Below are 27970 nucleotides of genomic sequence, written 5' to 3'. Positions count from 1 at the left end.
TTTCAAAATAATGGTATATACCAATTGTAAATACCATAGTGTATGGTTGTACAATCACACATGGCAAATGTCATTGGTTTACTGACCTCCTCTTTAACATACAGAATCACACTTCAAACAAAAAAAATTTGGGACATGTATTCACCTAGCAAAGAAACGCTGAAAAAAAATGCGATTAAGCCAGTAGTCCTTCCATTCCACTATCTGTACCTTCCCTAGCAGAATTTTCCACTTGTGTATCTATAACGTACTAATGCTAATGCAGTTATGCTTACATACTAACCAGTATAGGATTAATATAAGCATCTGCACACTAACCATAATTATTGCTGTCAATATGAACATGTTTAGTTACAACTTATTAAACCACACACAAAAAAATTGCAGCATCTAGCTATGCACACTGTACTTTTACAATTACAATACATAGCAAGTCCTTCATATACAAAAATAAGCAAAATGTGTAAAAACTCATATTTACAGGTGAAGCAAATTGCAGCATCTATATGCAATGCCAGTACAATTGAAAATATTTATCCAAGCGTTGTCTATAAAATTGACTCAAAATAAAATATTAGGTGCATGGTATGTAATTTTCTTCTGGAACAAAATTTAAAGAAAGCTTTAGCTCTTCTTGAGAGCTCTGAGTATAAGCCATGACCTTGATATCTGTGCCACTCAGATCCATGACAACTGTAATTATGCCATAGCTTCCTTGATAGTTAAAGGATGGGTTTTGTATAATAATCTCTCCCAGCTTATAACAGGCATCATCTGTGACATACTTTATACCATTTGAGGTGCTTGCATAGATGTCAACTTTGCAAGTAGTGCTGCTAGTTGAGAGAGCACGAAAAGGAAATTGTACTGTACTGCCAGCCTTGACACTCTCATTGGCTTTAATAAACTGGTGGTACACATTGCGGCAAACTGATTTGCCTTCTACTATTTCCATTTCACAAAGGTCATGAATGTCTCTGTTGTAGATCTGGGCTATTTTCATTCCTATTGACTGGGACATTTTGCGTGAACTGATAACATCTCTTTTTTGACCAAATATGACTGCTCCTTTAAGAACTGAAAGCATTGGAATGGAGCTTTTTATTACTGTTATGTTCTTTGAGGCAAATGTGTCATTTACTTCTTCAAATAAAAATGAACTTTCAGCAAATCCTCCAACAAGTACTATGGTTTGAATACTTTTGCATTCTGACCTTGCTAAAATCTGTTCTATGCGTGCCAGTATTTGGGACACAACGGGTTGAAAGAATCGGATCATTGTTTGATATTTGAGAACCAGTGCATTTTCATCTGCATCCCAACTTAATTTGTATTCTTTGCAATCTGCAATCAGATCTTCCATTGATCGGGAAGTAACTTTTTCTATCTCCCTTGTAAGCCTTTCAGATATTGTAACTGACAACTCTTGGTGTGGTTTATTGCATTCAAAGGATGTTTTTGTCCCCTCAAACTCTTTATATACCAATTTGGTCCACTCCCTGGCATAAGTTGTCTTGATTTCTTCCATTTGTTTTTCATCAATGGTCTTAAACAGCTTGTAAAGCATCTCTTCAAATGCACGGTTGACTGAAAAACCTCCATCAGGACCACCTTGAGGAGCAGTTAATTCTTCAATGAACATCTTATTGCTGTCATCTTTTGATAATCTGTGTGCTGCAATATCCACTGTTCCACCACCACAGTCTACAATGAGGTAGTCTGCTTGATTTTCCATGGCATCTTTTTTAACTGCTAGGATTTCTTTTTCACAGAATATAGCAGCAGCTTCTGGTTCCAATGCAAATAGAATATCTTCATTATCAGGTTGACCAATGCCTGCCTATATACAATAGAATAAAAAAATGAAGAATTGCAAATTTCTAACCTAATTGATTGTACGTTTACGTAACTTACAGTACCTAGATTAGTGGGGTGTAACCACCAAAGTAAATTGATACCAGCAAACGTCTTTAGGACTGACTACTTGCATTTTAAAACCATTTCACTTGTATTAGCTGAAAATATTCACTATTGACATTCAGAGGACATACAGTACATTGGTATTCATCAAGAATCTTCCTTAGAGTTTTATATATAGCAGAAAAGTTAGTTACGTAAGAAGAAAATAAACAAAGATTTCATTCACATGTATAATGACCCACCAATCAAACCTGCATTTTCCTTGAATTTTTTACTTCGAAAATCAACTGACTGCTAAAATTTCAGCTTTATTTCTTGGATTTAGGTTTAAAACTAGTATATCAAAAATTATGAATTTAAAAATGAAGTAGGGATCCAAGCGATAAAAAGTAGTGAAACAAAAGATGAACAATGGTAGCTATTACAGCATAGCTCAGTGGGAAATCCCTACTGTGGCAATGAACACAAAATAATTGTTATACCATGCCAAAGTAGGGGTTTCCCACTGAGCTATGCTGTAATAACTACCATTGTTCATCTCTTGTTTCACTACTTTTTATCACTTGGATCCCTACTTCATTTTTAAATTCATAATTTTTAATATACTAGTTTGTTTAGTTTTTTTGTTAAAGCGTACAGCTAGCTATAAACGTGTGACTGTTCTATTAGGGTGACTGCTGTATTAGAGTGTCTCGAGTCAGCCTGCAAAAGATGTGTGCTTGCTCAAAAAGGGTGTGTTCGTTGTAGTTTCGATCGATTATTAGACTAGAGTATCTTGAATCAGTCTACTAACTTGAAGGTGTGTGGTCACAAATACAGCTAGCATAAAAGGGGCGTGGTCTCGATCGATAGATCGATATATGTAGGATAAAGAATGGGCGTGATCTTCCTCCGTACAGTAGCGTACTCTAAGCACCTTAAATAATTTTGTGGCGTCTATTATGCTGCTTAAAAAAAGTGTTGATATGGAAAATTAACGCCTCGATATGGTTTCATTGGATGAAGAAGAAGACAAGCAGCCTGATTGAAGATAAAAGAAAAGACAAGGCGCACAGGGCGTACACTCGTCGGAACCCCAAAAGGCACATCCTACCGGTGAGTTTGTTGTTGTAGCGTAAAATGGTGACCGTGCGCTGCTTCGTTTGGGCTCTAGGCTTGCGACTGTGGTCAGTGAGTGAGGCAGTGATACTAAAGTTGGAGTTTTAGGCGATTTTTTAAAATTTTATATCTGGCCACCTGTAAGTGTTTTGTTGTATTTATTGCTGTTTTATGTATTATATGGACTAGTACTATTCCGTAAAGGTGGTTTACGCCGCATACAATGTCTGTAGGATGATTTTTAAAAGCAGAATTTTGGGCGGCGCATGAAACATTCACCACAATCGCTACTTAAACGGTACGACCGTACTGTTTGATTATAGTGATGGAGAGCTGGAACAGCAAAGCAATCAACTTGTATAGTGATTATACCAAAAATAAATTACAGTAGTTTTATCCCAAGTCACAAGTGCAATAGTCTATGTAATTGGGATTTGTCTCATTGTATTTATCATGACCTGACAAATTCATCAAGGTATATTAATTGTTTTGGCCTATGTATCCATCCATGTCAAACAAGTAGGCTTTAAGCTTAGAAATGATAACAATAAAGCTACATTAATTTTATTGGAGCACACATATACCTAGTGGCACAGAAATGAAACAAATATATTCTTACTCTCCATTAACAGGCCAAGATGATGGTTTATAACTGAAGTTTTACTGTAATAATTGAAGAGACTAAATGTGTATATAAAATAATTTTGTAATACCCACTTTTTACCTAATGTACATTATTTCAATTGCAAAATAGAAATACATTGTAACTATGTAAACTACTTAGGCTTTACTCAGGGGGTCAATAAACATGTATATTCTATGTTCCAATATGTGTATGTACAGGTATATTCAAATCACACAACTTACTTGTGCAGCAGCAACTTTCATGATTTGCTTAGCTGCCAAACTCCATATAGCTGGTACAGTGACGATCCATAATATTTTACGACTTGGGTTGTCAAAACCTTCAAATTTTGCCAATGTTATACCTTTTATGTACGCTAGTGCTGTAGCAAACACAGTAGTGGCCGGAAGCGCTTTACCATTAGCAGCCTTGATCATCAGCTTGGATGTTATTTTCTATAAAACAAAGCAACAAAATTTAAATTTATATGTGATTGGATCTGCGAAAACCCAACACAAATGTGCATGTTTTGAATTCCTGCTTAATGATCTACTTAGCCAAGTGTATCATCTGGCATAGTTTCAGCCTCATATGCCAATAACTTTCGGAGTTATAGCCGTACAAAGTAGCAACAGAAAAATCAATTTGTACAGCAAGTATTAGGAAAATTAATTACAGTAACTTACTAAAACGGTTGCAATTTACGAATGGATTGATGTATGGAGCTGAAACTTTCCCCACCGTGTTCGCTTTGAATAGGGAAATCAATTACTGGGTAAGTTTGTCCTTTTATCACCTTTCTTCACAGGCAATATTCGTGAAGAAAAATCAATCGCATACGATTGCTTTGATGTGACGTAAACAAACACTCATAACTTGCATATCCTTAGGTCAACTACAACAAAACAAACTCCTTACGACTCCTTACGAGTAGGCAAATAAGATGATATCCAGGTTTATATTGTTAGTCCATTCCTTCACTAAGAAAGAGGCATTTAAAAAATTTATGGAATTTTTTTCAATAATATGCAAATTTTTCACCCATTGTATTCAATGCTTTATACTGTAAATTTAGACACACACACACACTCACACACAGAGTTAGGGATGCCCCCCAAAAATGACACGTGTTGCCTAAAATTCCCTTTCAAATATCATCCTTGAGACATCTTATGCAAAAAAATCACCTTCATGGAATAATATTAGTCCATCTAACCATCAAATACAGCATTAAAAACACTAATTAACATCTCAGACAAGTCACAGACTCCAATATTTTTAGCTTGCAGGCTAATTTGGGGACAAAATTGGGCAAGCCCAGGACTTCGCTGGGGCGTGCAAAATCTCTCAGGCAAATCTCTCACTGTTAATATCTGTTTGATTTGCTGCATCTGAGAGATGGCTATGCCAATCAGCATTACAGTTATTATTCAAGCAGTATTACTGCACCCAATTTATCCCAAAATTCAAGATTCTGTAACCACTGGGTGTATCCACAATACATGAGCAATTATATAAAGTAGAACTAGCACACAATGTGTAGCAATTACATATTCTTCAGCAATAACTGCTATAGTATACTGTCACTATATCTATGGAGTTGCAACCAAAGTGCTTGACAACATGCAGCAATGCATATATAACACTGTGACCTTCAGTAACAGCGACTGCACAGCATGCAGTGAGAAGAAAATACTGGCAAACACAGTGGCAGCAACTATACAACCTGAGCAACTGTATGGCACACAGTAAACACATACCTAACACTGTGGCATACACAGTGGCTGCAACTGTACAACATGGGCAATCGCATGTGGCAACACAGAACCCTGGCATACAAAATGGCAGCCACTGTACAACCACACCATATGGCAACACATAACACTGCGTGACATACAGTGGCAGCGAAAACACATAACACTGTGGCATACATAGTGGCAGTAATTGTACAACATGAACAACTGTATGACATGCGGCAACCCAAAACATTGGCATACACAATGGCAGCAACTATACGACATGCAGCACAGTGGTTGGAACTGTACAACATGAGGCAACTACATGGCATGCGGCAACACAGTGGCAGTGACACATAACATTGTGGCATATGCAGTAGCGGCAGCTGTGCGGCAAATGACAATGAAGAACGCTGGCATATAAAATGGCAGGTGACTGTACAACATGAAGAAAACTGTATGGCATGTCACAATGCAGAAAACTGGAATATATAATGGCAGCAACTGTACAACATGAAGAACTGTAGGGCATGTGGAAACACAACACTGTGGCATATACAGTAGCAGCAGCTGTACAGCACATGGCAACACAGAACACTAGCACACAAAATGGCAGCGACTGTACAACATGGAGCAACTGTACAGCATGTATTAGCACGTAACACTGTGGCATACACATGCAGTAGCGTAACTGTACACAACTGTACGGCATGTGGTAACACAGAACACTGGCGTACAAAATGACATCAACTGTATAACATGAAGCAACTGCATGGCAAGTGGCAGCACATAACACCGTGGCGTACACAGTGGCAGCAACTGTACGCAACTGAAAGGCACATGGCAACATGGAACACTGGAATATAAAATGGCATCAACTGTACAACATAAAGCAGCTGCACAGCAACACATGACACTGTGACATATACAGTGCAAGCAACTGTACGGCACATGGCATCACAGAACACTGGCATACACAATGGCAGCAACTGTACAACATGAGCAACTGTACGGCACATGGCAACACAGAACACTGGCATACACAATGGCAGCAACTGTGCAACATGAGCAACTGTACGGCATGCGGCAACACTTAACACTGTGGCATACACAGTGGCAGCAACTGTACAACATGGGCAACTGTACGCACATGGCAACACAGAACACTGGCATACACAATGGCATCAACTGTACAACATGAGTGACTGTATGGCATGCGGCAACACTTAACACTGTGGCATACACAGTGGCGGCAGCAACACATAACACTGTGGCATACACAGTGGCAGCAACTGTACAACATGGGCAACTGTACGGCACGTGGCAACACAGAACACTGGCATACACAATGGCATCAACTGTACAACATGAGCGACTGTACAGCACGCGGCAACATTTAACACTGTGGCATACACAGTGGCGGCAGCAACATATAACACTGTGGCATACACAGTGGCAGCAACTGTACAACATGAGCAACTGTACAACATGAGCAACTGTACGGCATGCAGCAACACTTAACACTGTGGCATACACAGTGGCGGCAGCAACATATAACACTGTGGCATACACAGTGGCAGCAACTGTACAACATGAGCAACTGTACGGCATGCGGCAACACTTAACACTGTGGCATACACAGTGGCGGCAGCAACATATAACACTGTGGCATACACAGCGGCGGCAGCAACATATAACACTGTGGCATACACAGTGGCGGCAGCAACATATAACACTGTGGCATACACAGTGGCAGCAACTGTACAACATGAGCAAATGTACGGCATGCGGCAACATATAACACTGTGGCATACACAGTGGCAGCAACTGTACAATATGAACAACTGTACAATATGAACAACTGTACGACATGAGCAACTGTATGGCATGCAGCAACACTTAACATTGTGGCATACACAGTGGCGGCAGCAACACGTAACACTGTGGCATACACAGTGGCAGCAACTGTACAACATGAGCAACTATACAGCACGTGGCAACACAGAACACTGGCATACAAAATGGCATCAAATGTACAACATGAAGTAACTGCACGGCATGCGGCAACACATAACACTGTGGAATACACAGTGGCAGCAACTGTACAACATGCAGCACATGGCAACACAGATCACTGGCATACAGAATGGCATCAACTGTACAACATGAGCGACTGTACAGCATGCGGCAACACTTAACACTGTGGCATACACAGTGGCAGCAACTGTACGGAACGTGGCAACACAGAACACCTGCATACACAATGGCATGAACTGCACAACATGAAGCAACTGCACGACATGCGGCAACACATAACACTGTGGAATACATAGTGGCAGCAACTGTACAACATGGGCAACTGTACGGCACATGGCAACAGAGAACACTGGCATACAGAATGGCATTAACTGTACAGCATGAGTGACTGTATAGCATGCAGCACTGTGGCATACACAGTGGCAGCAACTGTACAACATGGGCAACTGTACGGCACGTGGCAACACAGAACACTGGCATACAGAATGGCATTAACTGTACAACATGAGTGACTGTATAGCATGCGGCAACACTTAACACTGTGGCATAAACAGTGGTGGCAGCAACACATAATACTGTGGCATACAAGTGGTAGCAACTGTACAACATGGGCAACTGTATGGCATGTGGCAACACAGAACACTGACATACAAAATGGCATCAACCGTCCAACATGGAGCAACTGTATGGCACGTGGCAACACATAACACTGTGGAATACACGGTGGCAGCAACTGTACAACATGGGCTACTGTACAGCACGTGGGAACACAGAACACTGGCATACAAAAGGCATCAACTGTGCAACATGAAGCAACTTCATGGCATGCAGCAACGCATAACCACCATGGCATACACAGTGGCAGCAACTCACTGTGCAACAAGGGCAACTGTACAACACGTGGAAACACAGAACACTGGCATACAAAATGGCAGCAACTGCTCAATATGAAGCAACTGTACAGCATGCAGCAACACATAACACTGTGGCATACACTGTGTCAGAAACTGTACAGCATGAGCATGTTAACACTGGCATTTACGGTGGTGGCTGAACCACATGAAGCAACTCTATGGCAACACAGAACACTGCAAGTACAAGTGTACGTAGTGGCAGTGACTGCAACACATACAACATGAAGTGACATGCGATAAACCAATGCATACAGTGGCAGTATAATGTAATGAGGAATGTAAAACAACATTGGGAGAGAATGTAGTTACAAAATAACTCAAAGGAATTGTAAGCAGTTACATGCCTATAGTAACATGGCAGTAGCAAGATGATAGCAGCAACAACAGCAAGGCAGCAGTAACACAGTAAAAGTAACATGACATCAAAGGACTATACTTACCTTGCGATATCTCAGAATATTGGTGTCTCAATGCCAACAACATATTAAACAAGCAATGGCTGCAGCAACATATAGAGACAGCGCTGTGACTTGCATAGTGGCACTGAGGCACAAGCATGCAAAAAAAAAAAAAAACAGTACAAAATGCAATACAAACAATGGTGGCAATATTTTAGTTGAGCAGTTAACATATCTGTGGCAGTGCTATGAATATAACAGCGACAACAACCACACTATAAGATGCAACATCAACAGTGGCAGCAACATAATTATTTGGCAGCACCAACATGCGTGTAAAGACAGCACTGTAATACTTATGCATAGTGGCACTGAGCATGCAAAAAAAAAACAAAAAAAACAGTACAATGATAATAGCACAGCATATTAAACAAAGCAACAGAACTATGGCATGCATATATAGTGGCACTGCAGTATAAGCAGTGGCACCATGCAATAACTGCAGTACAAACATGATGGCAACATACAAACAAAGCAATTAGAGCACTAGCAACTGCAAAATACATGCAAACAAGCCATGACAAATGACACTGGCAGCTGTATGTAACCAATAATAGCAGCAGCAACAGTTATGCATGGCATACAGCACATAAAATGGTGGTCTGACCACATGATGTTGATAGATGCTGGCAATCTAGTGATGCAGTTGCAGAGGAGCTTTGATGAGGGTAGAGACATGACTACCTCTGGAAGGCTTAAATGATAGCTAATGATGGGGTGTGGTCAACAGCACTAGTCTGTTGTGGAGGACAATTAACAATTGGCTGAAAGGTGTTGTTGCTGGCAATTAACTGTACGGGAGTAGCAATGGTCAACTGAAGGAGGGTGGTTAACACAATCTATGACTGCAGAGAAGTGATGATGATTGTTGTCACATGTTGTAGCATGTTAACTGTCTAGACAAGGGCTAGTGGAGCAAGCAGTCTGCTGATTGGTATGGTGGTATACAAGAATTAGGCTACTAGCAGCGATAGCTGGCCTGAATCCAGAGTTGATGATAGCGACATAATTGTTGAGTTGGCCGAGTTGGTGGGTGACAAAATGGCTTGGAATACTATGATGCAACTCTGCATATGAGCTGGAGCAGGCAATGTATAGGGATCTGACACATGTGTGATAGTAGGCAAGTCAGGTGAAACTTGGCTCTGCCGTACAGTGTTGCAACATAGAGGCAGCGAACCCTTCTAAGTATTGATGAGGGTAGTGACAATCATCCTACAGTTAAGTGAGATGCTGGGTCAGGTACTGGGCTGTGTTTATGGGTTCCTCTGTAGATGGTCCGCAGGCAGTTTTCAGCATTATAACTGGCCAGGGTTGGAATCATTAGGAAGCACGAGATGAAATGCAGCAAGTGTAGTAGTGATGCAGAGAACTTGCTATAAGCAGAATTGCATCGAAATACTGTTGTGAGACTCAACATGATACACAGGACTAGCTGGTACACAAGGTTTGACAAAGTACTAGCTGATACATACATAGGACTTGCTGATACACGTGCTAGCTGATACATAAGACTTGCTGCTACACAAAGCTTGCTAATACAAGGTGTGATACAAGTGCTAGTTGATACACAGGACTTGCTGATATACAAGACATGGTGATACAAGCACCCTGAAACACTCCAATCACTGCAACTAGCTACTGATCATGAGGCAGACTGAACACTAGGTGCCAATACAAGTAGACTGACAGGTGCTACAAGTTGTGGCTTATGATAGTGTGAAACTGCTATCCCATAGCATGCAAGGAGGTGATGCAATGCTTTGTTAGCACATTCCAGATGGGTTGGGCCTGTTTCCATGTGATTGCATCATGCACTCCCATAGTACCTGTGTTCTGTTAACTTCAATTTACAAGTAAATTTGTATTATATAAGTGGCAGGATACAGAATTTTTTTTTTTAATTGCCAAAACTCTTACTTTCATCTGACTGCCAGCCTGCCTGCCTGACCACAGTCGCAAGGCTAGAGGGCAAACAAAGCAGTGAACAGACACCACTTTATGCCACAATAACAAACTCACCACTGGGAGTGTGCCTTTTTGAAGTTCCTCTGCGCCTTGTATTTCATTTTATCTTCAATCAGGCTGGTGGTCTTGTTGTTGTTACAATGAAACCATCAATTTTCCTTATTAACACTTGCCTTGAGCAGCATATTCGGATTCAGACACCACAAACTTATTTAAGCATGTACCTTCACATAGGCCATGCATATTAACGCAATCTTACTTGATTAATAATGATCGAGCACCAAGAGTCCGAGACCATACCTCTTAACAATCTATCACAATGACACACCCCTTGGCTTAGCTGTATTCATAAAGCTAACACAATGAAAATATGAAATAGTGACACACACTCTGGTAGGTGAAAGGTTGACTCGAGATACTCTAATACAGAAGTCACCCTAATAGCACATGTGTGTATAGCTGTACGCTATAACAAAAAACCAAACAAACCAGTATATTAAAAATTATCAATTCAGCGATAAAGTAGGGATCCAAGCAATAAAAAGTAGTGAAACAAAGATGAATGATGGTATTACAGTGGGAAAATCCCTACTTTGGCATTGACAAAATGATTGCTATAACATGCCAATGCAGGGATTTTCCACTGAGCTATGCTGTAATACCATCATTTATCTCTTGTTTCACTACTTTTTATCACTTGGATCCCTACTTCATTTTAAAATTAATACACTAGTATATATGCATTATATACATAGCCACTACAGGTAATACTTTGTGGTCTTCACGGTGGATATAGCTTGAGGGTTGATGTTGTATGCTATCCATGTGCTTATTATAGTTACATGCAAGCATTTTAATAGAAGTGATGACGTGAAGTAACATTATTGCAAGTTCATAAACAGATCTTACAACACTAACCAGAATAAAAATAGCTATATGTGACCCGCTGAGCAAAAACCAGCCATTTTTGAAAAATTCTATTTTGCCATAAAATTGTATTGAAATACACTGGGTAAAATTACGCGTGCTACATGAAATATTAATACACGCTTTAATCGCATTCATACGCACTGAAAGCAAGCTCAAATCGATAAAACCTATATACCATTGGATATGCCTGTTCATGGAGAGCAAGAAAATCTTTGTTTCATGTTTGCACAGCAAAGGATATGTGAGTTATGGGCACTTATTTATGATGCAGTAAAAACAGCATTCACCATTGTCATTTTGTAGTTGGAATGGCCTTCTTCTTTGTCAACATGGAGGTGTACAGGGAAGGCACTATACATTGATTGATTTGCCAATTCATGTTGCACAGATTGAGCCAAGTTCCATCTTTGTAGCTTGTTTCAATTGTAAGTTATGATCGATTATCTAAACGCCTGCTCAACTGGTTACATATTATGATACAGTTGTCTATTTGGATACTATCACATGTGTGTATACAGCATGAGGGTGTGTGTCAAGAGGTTAATATAGCACGAGGTGAAGCCAAGTGCTGTATTTTCCTTGAGACACTCCGAGTGCTATATTTTTTCATACAAACAAGTACAGTATAGGCAGTGGTTTAATAGTGCAATACGGAAAATATAGCACAAGGGTGTGGTCGAGAGACAAATATAGCACGAGGCAAAGCAGAGTGCTACATTTGGCTCGAGACCACACCTGAGTGTTATTTTTCTGTAGTGCATGAGCATAAGCGGTGCTTTAACTGGTTTAATGTATGAATCCAGAGTTGCAATCAAGAAGAAGTTACGTAACGGTTAACACAGTTTATCATGATCAGGAATGCCATGATGGCAGTGAGAAAACTAGTGCCTAGTCGTGATTAGCAGAAGGTTAATCACTTACTAGAAATAGAATATTTAAACACTTACTGATATCCTGATCACTGAAAAACGTAGTGGTTTGAGTACTAGAGAAAATTGCTCCAAGCCAGATGACCAGGAAGTACAATATAACACTTCAAGCACCTATGCTTGTGTGTACAAAAAATACAGCACTTGGGGGGTGTCTCAAAGCAAATACAGCACTCGACTTCGTCTTGTGCTGTATTAGCCTCTTGACATGCCCCCTCACTCTGTATTTTCCATACACATGCACGGCGGTACTTTAACTATAACACGAAGCAGACTTTGATAGCACACTTTAACACAGTATGTGATATAAAGCACACTTTTCCCCTTTGAACTTAGATGGCATCATACATTAAAGTGTTTAATTGTACTACCTAGTCGTCTTGCTCAAAGAGATTTTCTTGAGTACCCGAATCGCTTTGATTTTTATTTACCAGACTATCAGTAAGTTGTCACATAACCAATCTGTAGTTGTAGAACAGGATACGTTTTAGCGTATGGCAGTGTATCCACCCTGCTATCTGTGTGGGGTTGTTGCTTCAACTTTTGGTGATCAAACTATCAGTTAGTGCTCGTGTAATCTACTTTTAGTTGTAGAGCAAACTGGTAGCTATAGGATCAGTTTGATTAGTTTATGGATCAAGATTTATTGTTTTCAAAAGCCAGTGTTAGAGCAGCTTTGAATGAAATGGCTGGGGCATCAATTTCTGCATCTCAGAGGATCTTTTTTGGGAGGAACTGTAAAGAATGGACTATCGACCCAGACTGATTGAACTGGTTTTGTAGTTACCTTATAGAGTTTTATTCTTGTTGCATGTATGTATGTACGTACGCATGTAGTTACACTTTTTTTCCTTGCCATGCCCACAACTGACTACTGTGTAGATCAGATCTGTGGTCACATGTTAGTCCGAGGATTCACATACTTGTCTCTTTTGCTGTTGTACACATTCATCATAATCATGATGGTCTCTCTCTCTAGTGATTTACAATGTCATGCATATGATCAATCATGCTATCTGAATGGGGTTGCCTTTGTAACATAAATTTTGTTCTGTATTTTCCCTTAATGTACTGTATTTGCCCAACCTTTACTGTAGTTGCTCAGTTAGCTGCATAGCTGTACTGTATGTATGACTCAAACAATATAGTTACACAGCTACTTTGGTACTGTACAGAACATATAGTACATGACGGCATTGTGATCATCCAACGTAAAGTACAATATGCACTGCTAAAAAACACACTGCATGTGTGAGGGCACAATCACAACAGTCACCACTAGCTCTAGTCGCCACATGAAGTAATGCTTTCATTACTAGCTAGTGTTGAAATCCAGATTTAGTTAAAACTGAGGCAATACGTTTTGAGTGCTTGATTAGCGCATTAAGTACACAGGTAGCTACTAGCTATATGTAAACTACTGTAAGGTAGTCAGTGGGCGTGGTTCCAGGTAACACATTCCCGATATTAAATGAACATGCCTCACAAAAGAAGCTGGCCTTCTACAAGACTAGACAATGTCTTGTATGATAACAATCAATTCATGGGCGTAGCTACACATAAACTTGCAGGCAGCTATGGGTATGGATTCGTGCATACCTATACTACCGATAAATGGGTGTTGCTGCAGAGATGGCTGGCAGTCATCCCAATAAATGGGTATGGCTCACGAAAGAAACTGGGTTGCATCAAGACTTAACTATGATGCATATATATACTTCTGTATTGTCAAATTAATTTGCTTAACACATGATCCAATCCGGATAATCGGGATGACCCAGACAAAATGTGACCCGGTTGACTTGATCCGGTTTCAACACTGCTACAAAGCCATCCTGCACATTTGTCTTAAACTATAAGACAAATGTGCAGGATGGCTTTGTAGCAGTGTTGAAACCGGATCATCATGGCCAAAAATTTTAGCTATACAGCACTGGACGTTTTTGCTGACGATCGATAAGGGCAATGACTTGACACATGTACTTGGAATATACTATATGAAATAATACAAACCTTTCTGCTGTATAAACTCATCTTGAATTGATTGAAGAAATAATAATCTGCAACACGATCCGGATACTTCAGGTTTCGTTTATTGTGATAAAGGCTTATTGCTTCCTCTCCAAATGCCTCAAATCTCTGTTCTGGGTCAAGAAGAAGAACCGTTGGACATTTCATGTCTATTGCTATCTTTATTGTTGTCCAATGAGAGAATACTTTAATACTATCTGGATTACTAGCAGTAGACAACGCGATTCCCGTTCCAGAGGTCCCGAAATCAATTGCTACATAGTGAGTATAATTGATTTGTTTGTCTTCTGCACCACGCTCCGCCATTGTATCTATACGTAAGGTGTTGTAGAACTGTATGGGGGAAATTTTGCGTAGTTCTTGGAATTTCTCGATAAATTTCCTGCGTGTCGCATGATCTTTCACGTGAACTTTTACGTAGGTATCAGCAACGTGACATCGTTCGTGACCTTTTCGTAGATATCGCTGATAAAGCTTCATCAGATCTAACTACCTATATACTCCATTTGTAGACTAGACAACCTCTCAAAGCTTGAGAGAGAGTTTTGACTCAAAAGGATAAGGTTGCAGAAATAAAAAGTTTAAAATTGAGATTAAATTCAAGGTGACAAGTTTCAATGAAATGGATGGACGAAATTTGTTCCCACTCTAATACTGTATTGGTTTTTAAAAAAAATCTGGCCCTAATGGCATTAGACATACATGACAAAAGTTTGCAAATTGATTTGAAGCAGTATTTGGTTTGCGGACGCCTATAGGTAGTATATGTGTGTATAGCCAGCTTGCATCTGGCTTTGGGATTTAGCTACATCTTCTTACTTTGGTTTCTACTGGTGAATTGAAACCAGGCAATGTAATTTTTGAATCACGAATTTTGAATGTTACAATGAAATAGTTGATTGCATGTTTGCTACATATCTACGTACAGTATGTGTGATTTTTCATCAGATTTCCACCCCAAGTTTACAGTATATCTTAATACTAGCTATAACTTTTTTTTAAATAGTGGAATTTTTTAGAGATTTTTGTTGGGTAAGCAAAAAGAAGGTTGGGTTCTTGTAAACTTTTTAAGAATAAAGAAAAAAAATTAAAATTTTGGCCACCTACACGACTGGAAAATATGGTAATAAATGTGCATATGGTGTGTGACCTGAATTATGGCTAATCCCATACAAATGCCTGATCCCTCAAAATCAAGATATGCAGTAATGTGTCATGTAGCCAAGAAATCCAGCATGCCACATCATGGGTATATTGACAAGAAGAAAGCAAACACTATTTTAACACATAAATAGCTCCATGGTCCCTTCTCTAAATTGCATTATTTTTGCATTAGTTGTATCCCAAGCAAAACAATAATAAAAGTTTTATCACAACCTATAAAGGTTTCTGGTGCTCTACAGCAGTACAGTTGTGATTGGATCTGTAATTACCCACTGCAATAGAACAAATAATACATTTCAGTATAGAGGATTCATTAAAACGAGTGCATTACCTTAATATTATATAAATATTTTTAAATGGCTTGTCAAGGCAAAAAATATGGTGTTATGCAGTCAAAGTAGTTGACATACCATTCCATTGTATTATTAGAAGGATGCACCCAAAGGAAAATTTTGGAAATGTAGTCCACTAATTGGTAATAATTTTGACTGGATTTCTATCAAATAGCATATGCATTGTGAGTCAATTCATGTTGAAAGAAAGTAATCATCATCAGCCTGTAGCAGTAGATCAAGACATGGAATTGTGTAGCCAAGAAAAACGGCGTGCTACACACCATGATGGAAAGAAAGAAAGCCAACAATTTCCATGGACACATAGCTTTGTCCTCACTTTTTCAAATGGAATAAATTTTACTTAACACCCCACCTTTGGCATCTCACATACCAATTTGAGCAAGATCACCTTATGCATTCATGAAATACAAGCCCCCTAATTTCTTTGATTTTTTCCTCTTTGATTTAGAGGGCTTAGTTTTTCTTTTTTTCACACATTTACTAGCAAGTGTCCATGTAATCTATTTCTAGTTGTAGAACCAACTGGTAGGGTTGGTCTGGCTGGTTTTAACAATTTAATCTGGCTACATTTAGCGACTTAGTATGTCGCACACGTGATCAATTGTGTTGTCTGAGTGTCATGCCATGTCTTAAGGTCGTGTCATGTCATGTCATGTCTGTTGTGTTACATCCTTAAATAACTGCTGTGTTCTGCATAACTATACTGTTTTTGCCCAAGTGTACTGTATTTACTTAATTATCTGTATAAATGTACTGTATTGTTGCCCGATTATGTGTATATTTGTATTTTGTAGTTTAAAACAAATCATTTTGACAGCTACAGGAGAAAACCAACCTGGTATAAAATTGCAGGTTTGAAATACTCTAATAGAACAGTCACCAAGAATAAAAACGGACACAAAAATGTCTAAAGCATCTGTCCAGGGTTCAAACCAGGGACTTCTGTATCCCACACCCATTATCCCTTCACCATTTTTGCATGAACCACTGCTGTCAGCTCACTTAATTTTTAATGAAAATTCAATAGTATAGATTTACTAATGGAAAACCTAGAACATTCTATGTGTGCTCCATTAGAAGTCCTTGAAAACCATATGATGCCATGGCCAAGCCGGACAACCCCTCTCTTTGAATGACAAGCTGAATGATGCTGTATCAGTGGAATTCATTAATCAGCATTATCAGACCATTCTTTCTTATTGCCATATTCCATCCAACCCATACCTACTCAATGTCTATTTATTGTATCATGTACCATTCCATCATGCAGTTCTGTTGAGTGGCCATGATCATAAACATTCACAGCTATTAGCAGACCAGTGAGCGAATGTCAAATAATCAGCAATATATCTGCAACCAACTCACTGTATCACATGAACCATCTGTTGCTGTGGGCTCCTGCTAGTTTTTTTTTTGTAGGTATAGCAACTTAAATTAATCTTGTACACAACTGGTTTTGCATGTATATACGTAGTACAGTCAAGTGCTAAAATCAGGATTGGACTGGACTGGAATCTCTGTACTCAAGTCTATCTCATTGTAAATGCATTCATATCATCAAAATTTGCTAGGCAGTTTCTTGAAACAGATGCTCAGGCAGATTTTTTACTACCAGAACCAATGGTGCTGAGTACAAATTTCAGTCCAGTAGATTCCAATCCAATCCAGAATCCAGTCTATTTCTGGTTTTAGTGCTTCCCCAAATTACAAGTTGCACTACTGGGAAGCATTAAAACCAGGACTGGACTGAAATCTGTACTTAAATCTATTTTAAACTCTTTCATGTTCATATAATCAAAACATGGCACTCAGAAATTTTTCTACCAAAAGTGTTGGTGCATAGTAGGGAGAATGCATAACTATCTTTGACTTGTATCACAACCCCAGGTACCTGGGGATTGTATATTTGTATTTGTATGTAATGCATGTACATAGTGCAACGTGGGTGATCTCCAATGGTAATCCTTTTCACAGTTTATTTAATTTCTTGCAGCCATGTGGTTGACTTAGTCTTGTGAAACCAGATTCTTTTCTTGTTTTGCAGGTAATTAACTATATACCTACTCTGAAACTCTAATAAAATAATAAAATAATTCCAATGAATGAAGGAGATTACCTGTGGAATCATTCACACGCCTTGCAATCTCTCACTAAGTCAACATACAAGTCATAGATAGTAGTATATTCTCCCTATTGTGTATCAATAACTTTAGGAGTAAAATTCTGCCTGAGTGTTTAAATTAAAAAGAGTGTTTCAAGAAACTGCCTAATGCATTTTGATGATATGAATATGTATGGTAGGGTGTGGATAGACTTGCATACAGAGATTCCATTCCAGTCCAGGATCCAATCCAGTCCTGATTTTAGTACTTTCCAGTAATTTGCACTAGCCTGGCTGACCCAACCTCTTGCTCAACTTTGTCTTATGCTCAGCTGGATGCAGGAATGCCAGAATAAGCTAACTGGTGATCAGTCAGCTGTATACAATGGTACTCTAACTACAATTGACAAGTATTTAATCCTGATTGTATTATAAGTCAAATCACCACATTGATATATAGCTAACCCCAGTATCTATACTAACCTTGTGTCTCATGTTTGTGTGATGCTTTTGTCATCTAATTGTCTGCTCACTCGTGACAGCTGATGAGGTAACAAGTCACACAGGTTGAAAGTGAGGATGGTCAGCAGTATTTATTTGAGAAGAGTTGGTGCAGAACTAGGCCAATACCTGGTGTTGGGGAGTCAAAGTTGGATGTGAGTTAGCTAGGTCATGTTAGTGCGTATTTGTGTCAGTTGTTCTTTGGTGTGGTCTGTTGTCATCTGATGAAGTTGGCAAGAATAGTGGAACCTTACTGTAACAGTATTTAATAAACCTTGTGGTTAGTAACTCAGTGTTGTTGGATGCCCTAAGGCGCCAACTTATTACTGTCTATAGCTATCTATAGAACTCAATACATTCACTTTCAATTTTATAGCGTTATACTGTAGCTACAGTGGAAATTTACGTCAATTTAGATTTTAGGAGGGGGTCTGGAGCTGAAAGATGTAAAGTTTGATCCTGATCCACGTAAACTGAGACACTAACTATTAGAGCAATGGGACAGCTTGGTAAGCTAACCACAATGTTATTCATAGTGACTTAGTGTGTATATAATATATATATACATACTCTGTATTTAAATTCCAGTGTGTTTCAGTGTCAAATTGATCAAGACACACACAGTAGTGTCAAGAAAGCCAGTGCGTCATACCATGTGTATAATGACAGGAAGAATAAAGATGTTATTTTCACGTCTGCATAATTCCATTATCCCTTCTACAATACACATTATTTTTACATTATAGCTGTCCACCAGGTAGGGTTGGCCACACAGCAAATAAATTAATTCAAAATTGTTACAAAATGTAAATGCGTAATTCTTTGAAATTTGGTACAGGTAAAGAGTGTATAAAGGTGAATATATGTACTAAGCTTGCAGTAAGTGTCCAGACATTTATTCATGTAAAAAGGTCAAACATTTGTCATGGCTACAGGGTAAATTGCTAATGGGAATAACTTGAAATTTCGTGTGTACATACATGTGAGTAGCCTGGGCTGCCATTGCAGCTGTGCTTTTTGATGGTTAGAAGTAACAGCTACAGAGTTACAATCCAAAAACCAAACAAGTGTAAATCACAGGGTCAAGATACTATTACTGTGGGATAAAATGTGCATGAAATACTTATTTTTATTTATTTATTAAGGCTTTACAGCACAAGTGCTGAAGGTCTGTAGGACACATGATCCTACAGCCTGTTTAAAGTTGTCACATAAATTGTGTTTGAAAAGGTGGAGAAAGGAAAAAAAAATCCATGACTGCATCTGGGCAGCCTCAAACCTGCAGCTATCCGATATAAAAAAAAATCATACAATAGACCTCCATATTGAATACCCAAATCTTTAACCACTGAGCCACTGCTATCATGGCTGTTTACTCATAATTTCTACTTTGTAAAATTGCATATTTCACCAATAATTACATTGCTATGCACTGCTAAGGAAGTGTAAATTCTTTAGACAAAGCCTCATGGCTGCATAGTCTTAAGGACACACACCCTTTTAATTTTTGAAAAGATGCTCCATTCCTAGTAGCTTACAAGGCCTGTTATATTTTTTTTTTCGGTGACTACACTTCTGTTACGGCACGATACAAGCCTCTTTAAGATGGTTTCTGTGACCCACCAGTAAACATGATGAAAACCAAAAGCTAACCTTAACACCCTTTATTCATTGAACTTTCTGTACGTAGGTTAAAGTATGTTTGCTCATGAGGGTGTGTGGATATATAAACATGTGGACACATGTTATTTTCATTTCAAAAGTGACACAAAACACATGATAATTAAGAGATAGCTATGTGGAAAAATCCATAGTATTGAAGGAATGTAATACTAATAGCATTTTCATAGGACAAACTAATGAAAATCCCATGAATTTTATTAATGAAAATTTTATTCTGTTCATCTGTTGCATTTACCTATGATACTATAATGAAATGTAAGTTTTTTAGGCTACCCTATGAAAATTTGAATTTTCACAAACTTTTCAATTTTTTCATTGAACTTTCATGGGAAATGTACCCTACTGTGAGAATTGCTAACTGTTCTATTAGAGTATCTCAATCACAATTTTTCTTTTTTACTTTGTAAGAAGTAAAAATAAAACATGTGCAAAAGTGTTGGGAAATTGGTTTAAACCAGGGACCTCACGGTAGTACTAGTAGGGATCATTACAGAACTGTGCTTTTCCGACCAAAGATACCACCCTAAAACCAACTTCAATTTCCCTTCATGATAACTTGGCAGATTGGTTAGGCACAGCCAAGCCCAAAAATGTCTTCAGATCAACTCCAAACCCTTCCAAAAGATTTCTATGGGAATTTAAGAAATTTCTATTTAACAGGATTTTATTCTGACTAACTGATTTTATTCTGACTAACTGATGCCTTCAGCCAAGCATAACTTGACAATGGATATAGCTACGAGCTTGATTTCTTCACTGTTTGATGTCATTTTTTCCCGAGATACCACTAGCTGCAGTATGTACAATACACACATCATGACTTTTCTCTTGACCCCAGTTTTTTTCACTGATAACACAAGGTGTTCAGTTATTCACAATAGCGCATTAGTGGCTTCCTGCTAATAATTTATTTAGTATGCGCTGCTCTTACTTTCTGTGCTGATACGTTTGTTTCTCATGTGCTTGAGTTCAACTGATTGTTCCAGATGATTGGTGTAGGATAAGAACTCGTTCTAAGAAAAGTAGAACAGGCATGTGCTAATTAGTTGGCACGGTTTAATCGCTTGTGTTTCTTAACGAATTGCTTTACTGTGTAAGTTCTTTGTGCTAAAGTATTTCATTCACCGGCTGTGAACACTGATGTACTGGCTGGTATGCCCAGCTTGTTACAATTGAGATTGTTTGCTTAGGGCACTTTACACCTGCGATGTTGACCAATGTATTGTGTTTGATCAATCTACAATATCCTGCTCATACAGAATTCTCAATGCTTGCTCCTCAGAACTGTGGGATCTGTCAGATCTGTTAAACTATTTAAACTAGTAATTGATATATGTGTGTGCCTTGTTTCTCTTTTGTGTGTGTGTTTGTGTGTGTGTGTGGGCTTTGCCAGGGCTCAAGCTGCTTTAAAGATTCTTGATACCCAGGTCCCTTATTTATTTCCTGTACACTAGTCTTAAACCATAAGACATATAAATCAGTCAATTAAATCAATCGTTGTAGAACATCAGTACACCAATCTATGTGCAAAATTACAGTTTATGTTCAACAACAAAAATTGATGATGTCTTCTTTGATTGACTTTCCAAGGGGTTCGGATAGCTGAGGTTCCACTGTATCTTTAATACAGAATTACGTATGCAAACAAGTTGGGTTTTTGCTTAGCGGGTCACAATTATGGTGACTTATAAATGGCTGTTGCCAAGTTTATAATTTAAGTTTCCAATTATGAAAATCATTTAAATTGCCAAAAATGAAGTGGGACTTCATGTTTGTAAACAGCTTAAAATTAAGTTGCCAATTATTTGATTCCAAAATTAACAACTTTAGGTGTAAAGGTAAAATTAGCATGAAATAGGTACAGTGGAACCTCTATTTAACGGACACTCTGGGACCAACTAATTTTGGTGAAATTTTACTGTTATAAGGAGGTTGTCCTCTTTCAGAGGTAAAATTGTATTGGTAAAGGTCTATAGAGACCTCAGTAACTGTCCTTTATAAGAAGGTTAAATGTACAGTGTCCTTTAGAGGGAGGGTCCATTAAAAGAGGTTCCACTGTATACTAAAACTTACTAAAACTGGCTTCTCAACATCATACTAGCATACTCAGAAATTAGTTTCACTTGTGGCATGAAGATATGACTTACAGTAGAGTAACTGTATGGGTAATCCAGGTTGTATAGAGCACGCACACTGGCTGCTATTTACATAATGCTTTTTACCATATAAGTGAGGGAGCACACAAGACTTGGTCAGAAATATAGGAGGAAGCCAGTGGAGCATGGATTTAGTTATAGGCTGTCTTTCTTAGCGATCAGTACAGTGTATTTAAACAGTCACGAATGCACAAGAGACAAGTGGGGAAATCTGGCCACACTTGGTCTTACTGTCTAGTCAGCACAACATGAATGTACTCTACTCTTTATCTGCTCTACTCTAATAACTATACTATCATACCATTACCACTTAACACTTTACAGTGACCATACAGTATGGTATATATTAGGTACCGTGGACACTATGATATTTCTAAGTGGATTTTAGACAGTGGTGCCCATCACTTTAGAAGGGAACCCTACTAAACAGTATTACTGTACTGTTTAACATCACTATTAACAAGAAACAATTCCTTTCCTGGATTGTAATTGCAATAATGTAGTCAGTGGCAGATCTACGTAGGTAGGTTTCTGAGGTTTCAACAGAAACCCCCTCTTAAATTTATAAAGCTGAGTGGTAAATTTACAGGTGTACTATTACTGTATTGACAGTTTACCATACCAAAACTATTCCAGTAGCATGTAGATATGCATTTCAACTAGCATCTTAAATACTCATTTACCTTTCACCTCCCACTGCATTAAATACTCTAATAGAACAGTTGCCCAGGCAAGTAGTAGCCAAGGTCTGTATGTAAGAGTTATACCTAGACTGGATGATAAGATGATTGACATTTAAGCAAAAACTACAGTAGCAGTAGCTAGGTAATTTACTGTGTAAACTGGTTGTAATTGTACATCAACATTATAGCCCTGGAGGATCCTGTTGATTTAAAATAAACTGGTGAAATCAGCCTTACATTATATTTCAGAGGGTCTAATGTTTCAACATTTCCTGGGTGGCATGTACTTAGTACCAAGATCAAGATACCCTAATAATTCAGTCACCCTGATATCACAGTCAGTTAGTTTGTGACAGACTGCTGAAATCACTCTCAGATTTAATATCAGATCTAGAGGTTCTGATGCCCTAGGTTGGCATGCTTCAGCATGCTACTGTGTATGCTCCCAATATTACCTAGCTATAATGTTAAGTACTAGGCCCTGGCATCATCAAAACTCTGGCTACACCCCTAGTTTACAAAGTAGCCTAAAATCCAATCTCAGCGCTTGTAAAATTTCAAAACGTTTCTGAAGATATGTCTTCAGACACTTGCTCTTTTACTATATTCATTTTCAGAAACCCCTTTTTGATCAGCAACTGGTAATTGTAACATTTACACAGGGAGTCCATTTAGTATAACGATAGTAATTACTTATATTTTATCACTGGTTTCATAAACCCGTGGAATAATTGCTGAACAATTAATTACATCTACACTAACCATAAAGGATAATAACTGCAATCATTCTAAGGGGTGTAAGTTCTGAAGTACAAAGGTTAGGGTTTGTTTTAGAGAATGTTGGTGAATGGTGATTCAAGTGTTTTGCATACTGGAAGTGGTGCTGTACATTATACATACTGTTTCTGCTATACAGTAATGCTCAAACACAGCATTGTCTCGCTAGGGTACAAGCAATTTAAAAGCTTGCTAATTAAAGGGTGTTGCACCCATTTTGCTTACGAGTATTCATCCCGTTTCTGTTTGGTACCATATAAGGAACCATTGAATCTGCCCCTGTCTTGAAAGATTCCAAGATTAACTCAGTAGGTTCTTTATGAGGATATCATGATATACATGATAGTGTCTGCCATCTTGGGCAAGTTAAACTTTGGATGAGTGGAGATATTCAGGTGATGCTGCAGTTGCTAATGTTGAGTCTCATACTTTGCCATGTGAGACCTTTTATGCTCACTTGCTACAACTATGGATTGAAAGCCACTATGAGACACAAACAGAAAACAGTCATTAACAAACTATTGATAGGTTACTGCTGATATCACTCATGCACACCTTCAGTATAAAAATTTATTAGTCAGTTTCTTAGAGCAGACAATTTATGAAAGAAAAATGTGATTAAGTCACCTACATAATCTGGGATTTTTATCTGCACTTAGCATAGTTTTAGTTTCAAGTTTCTATCTCCCTGCTTCACAGGCTTTCTGTAGCCTCAATCCTTACAGTACTCTAAGAGGTCCTTATAAAGAGAAAAAAATAAATGATGATGTAGCTACATATTATATACAATGCCAAATGAATCTTGGGTCCTAGACTGTGTTGCTGCTCAGGTGTTTGCCTAGTATGCAAGATGTCTGTGGATCAAATCATGGGGGATTTTTTTTATATTCAACAGAGTTTTAGTATCATGTTTCTTACTCCCTGTTACACAGGTTTTCTGAAGCTTTCTGAAGCCTAATTGTACCTAGAGGGATGTATTTACAGTGTGCTGGGCATCAAGATCACACATTTTGATCAAGCTATCACAAGCAAATGCAGTCAGTATCCATATGCTCAAGGATTATAAATTCTATTAGTGTGGCCATCACTAATGTAACTGCACTGTATTTGGTACTGTATATGGTCATTATAATTTTCATGCTGTTGTCAACTTTTGGGAGTAATGAATTCCCTTTTAAGTAGCTAAGTAACAATTATGGTTAGATTCCTTGTAACTAGTTACAACTGTGATGTGCTATGGTCCCAACTCTAGTTGAAAATTCCAAATTTTTCTGTGTACTTGTTAACAATTTAGTTACTATTTTCGATAAAAAGTAATGAACAAGCTGGAGTAGTGCACGATATTAAATCACAGTAAAACAATAAGAAGTGTTATATCCCTACTGTGCTCAAGATACCATAATGGAAATGCACAGTAGGGATATAACACTTCTTATTGTTTTACATTTAATATCGTGCACTACTCCAGCTTGTTTCAGTACTTTATATTGATGTGCTATGGTCCCTACTCTTAGACTAGTTGATAATTCCAAGTTTTTCTGTGTTAACGTTTTTTTTTGTAAATAGTTACTATGATTGGTGAACCCATGCATACTGCCTCTGAAATAGCAGCACCTATCCCAATTATCATCTGACAAGTGAAGTATCCATTACACTTTGTTGTCAGCTATGTTCAACCCGTTACACAGCATTTTGAATCAATAAATAATAATAAGAACTGTTCGAAAGTAGCTCTGCAATCCACGTATACCAAAAGAAATGATGCCGTGTGCCCCAGTTATCATCTGAAAAGTGAAGTATCCATTACGCTTCGTTGTCGGCTATGTTCAACCTGTTACACAGCAGTACGAATCAAGAACTGTTCGAAAAGCACCACTGCTATGTCAGCAAAGATGAATGGGACACAAAGGAGGGCACTGGTAAGTCCATGAAGAATGCATTGTACATACTGCGGTATGCCAAAAGGCACCTGTCGGGCCGAAGCAACGTTGAACAGTGAAAAAATCAAGCATGTAACCTTAGCTGTTATTGAGTTATGCTTGTCTGAAGGCATCAGGCAGTCAGTCAGTCAATAAAAAATTCCGTTAAATAAATATTTTTTAAAATTCTGTATCAACTTGTTGAAAGCATTTCAGGTTGATCTGAAAGCTTGTTTGGGCTTAGTTTTATCTAACCAATACTGCCTCATTGTCTTCAGGGGAAATTGAGGCTGTTTTTTTTGGGTGATATTATTTCATGGGCCACTTTGCGGTCCCTACTATACAGTACTATCGTACTGTATGATCATCATGCTAAAACTCTGTAATTTTACACTGAACATCAGTACATGCTACAGACAAACATCACAAATTCTGTGGACTGTGCGCATATTCCATGACTGAAATTGAGCTGAATTTTCATTTTGCTTGTAAATCCTTGGTTAAGGCAATTAAAATTAATCAGAGGGGAATAATTATATGCAGAATGCTACTAAAGGTAACAAACAATCATATATACGAAGTAACTAGTAACTTATCCACGGGTTACTTTTACTAAAGATCTATAACTGTAATAGAATAAAAATAACGAATAACTAGTTACTTTTTAAGATAACTACACTGATTCAGGCTGTTGTTGTAGTGAGAGCCTGTGTAGCCAACATTAAAATATTGTAGAATGTACCTAGACCAGGTGATGACTTGACCCACATACAGCTTGTAGTGCCACACAGCCTGGGGTCTAGGATATCTTCCTAAGCATTCCACCAGTGCTTATACACAGTACAATTATTCATGTAGTTTTAGTATGGGTTGTTTATTAATCACATTCTCGATACAAGGGAACAGATAAGTTGTAATTGTGCCTTTGTTTACAAATATATACATTCAATAGTTCATTGTCACTATACTTATGCATATTTTCTAAGTAAAAAGAAATTCAGGGTTTTAGCAACTTTATTGTGTTATATAGGCAACATCAAATACTAACAGCTATTTACGTATATGAAGGCTTCTGTTAAAGAAACAGCCAAAACAGGTTAAATCATGGCTTGACAATACATAAAAGTGAGGATGTGAGAAATCATTGAGATGCCATCAACGAAAGATAGAAATGAGTAATGGCCTCCACAAATACCCAAGAGAGGATATACATACTTAACACCACAGTGAAAATAACCCCTTGTATATGTACAAAAGAATGAACCTGAAAGTGCATGCCATTACAAATGCAGTATCAACAATGTCATTAGATACTCTATAAGACATTGATCCTTATTATTTTTTATTATTTATTAAGGCTTTACAGCACAAGTGCTGAAGATCTGTAGGACACCTGGTCCTACAGCCTGTTTAAAGTTGTTACAGAAAGTGTCTTATGAATTTTCCACTGTGTTATTATGATTATGGACAAAAGATCAAAATGCTGTATATTACTTTCCTTAGTAGTAAATTCATGATGCAAAATTAAATCATGCATGGCTACCTCCATATTTAAGTTAGTACATACAGTAAGAGTATGTAAAAACAATGGACCCAAGGACCCAGGACTAGGGGACCCACAGAGATCCAACTCTTCTTGGACACTTCACAATATTTTATGGTAACACTGCAAGTGGTCTTGGATGGCCAATCCACTTTTTTCTCGACACGGTGTCTCACACATGATGTTTAAACCTGTATTAGAGCCTCTGAAAAGTGTCTGAAGCCAACTGCATATATAGGCCACTTGCCTGCTGCACAATGAGCATATTAGTCTATTATGTCACCTAACTACCAAAGTTTAGAAACATTGTGCTAATGCACCATGCTGTATGTAGTCTGGTTGTTGAGCTGCTTGCTTGGTTAGCTAGTGATCACCATTTCGCTGAAATATTTGTTTGCACAGTGTTAGTAGCTAGGTGACATAATAGGCTAGTGTGCTCAT

At 38.2% G+C, this 27970-nt stretch overlaps 1 protein-coding gene across 1 annotated transcript; it reads right to left on the bottom strand.

The window, feature by feature from the left end:
- Positions 1–346: 346 nt before the first annotated feature.
- On the bottom strand, positions 347–15022 carry LOC136258889 (heat shock 70 kDa protein 12B-like). The gene is made up of 3 exons (XM_066052265.1): positions 14629–15022; positions 3886–4098; positions 347–1840 (listed from the first exon to the last, which is right to left on the bottom strand). The coding sequence occupies exons 1-3, from the start codon at positions 14950–14952 to the stop codon at positions 575–577; spliced, it is 1803 nt and encodes a 600-aa protein (XP_065908337.1). The 5' UTR covers positions 14953–15022; the 3' UTR covers positions 347–574.
- Positions 15023–27970: the final 12948 nt, after the last annotated feature.

The sequence above is a fragment of the Dysidea avara genome, chromosome 1 (assembly GCF_963678975.1).
Source record: "Dysidea avara chromosome 1, odDysAvar1.4, whole genome shotgun sequence".
NCBI classification, from domain to species: Eukaryota; Metazoa; Porifera; class Demospongiae; order Dictyoceratida; family Dysideidae; genus Dysidea; species Dysidea avara.
The sequence above is the reverse complement of the archived record's forward strand: the minus strand, read 5'-3'. Positions and strand labels throughout refer to the sequence as shown.

What these genes read in the sequence shown, in the direction of transcription:
- LOC136258889 (XM_066052265.1), bottom strand. Translation starts at nt 14,952, where the DNA reads ATGGCGGAGCGTGGTGCAGAAGACAAACAAATCAATTATACTCACTAT. An exon ending in TGAGTTTATACAGCAGAAAG is followed by an intron (nt 4,099 to 14,628) that starts GTTTGTATTATT and finishes TTTGTTTTATAG; the next exon opens with AAAATAACATCCAAGCTGAT. An exon ending in TGAAAGTTGCTGCTGCACAA is followed by an intron (nt 1,841 to 3,885) that starts GTAAGTTGTGTG and finishes TATTGTATATAG; the next exon opens with GCAGGCATTGGTCAACCTGA.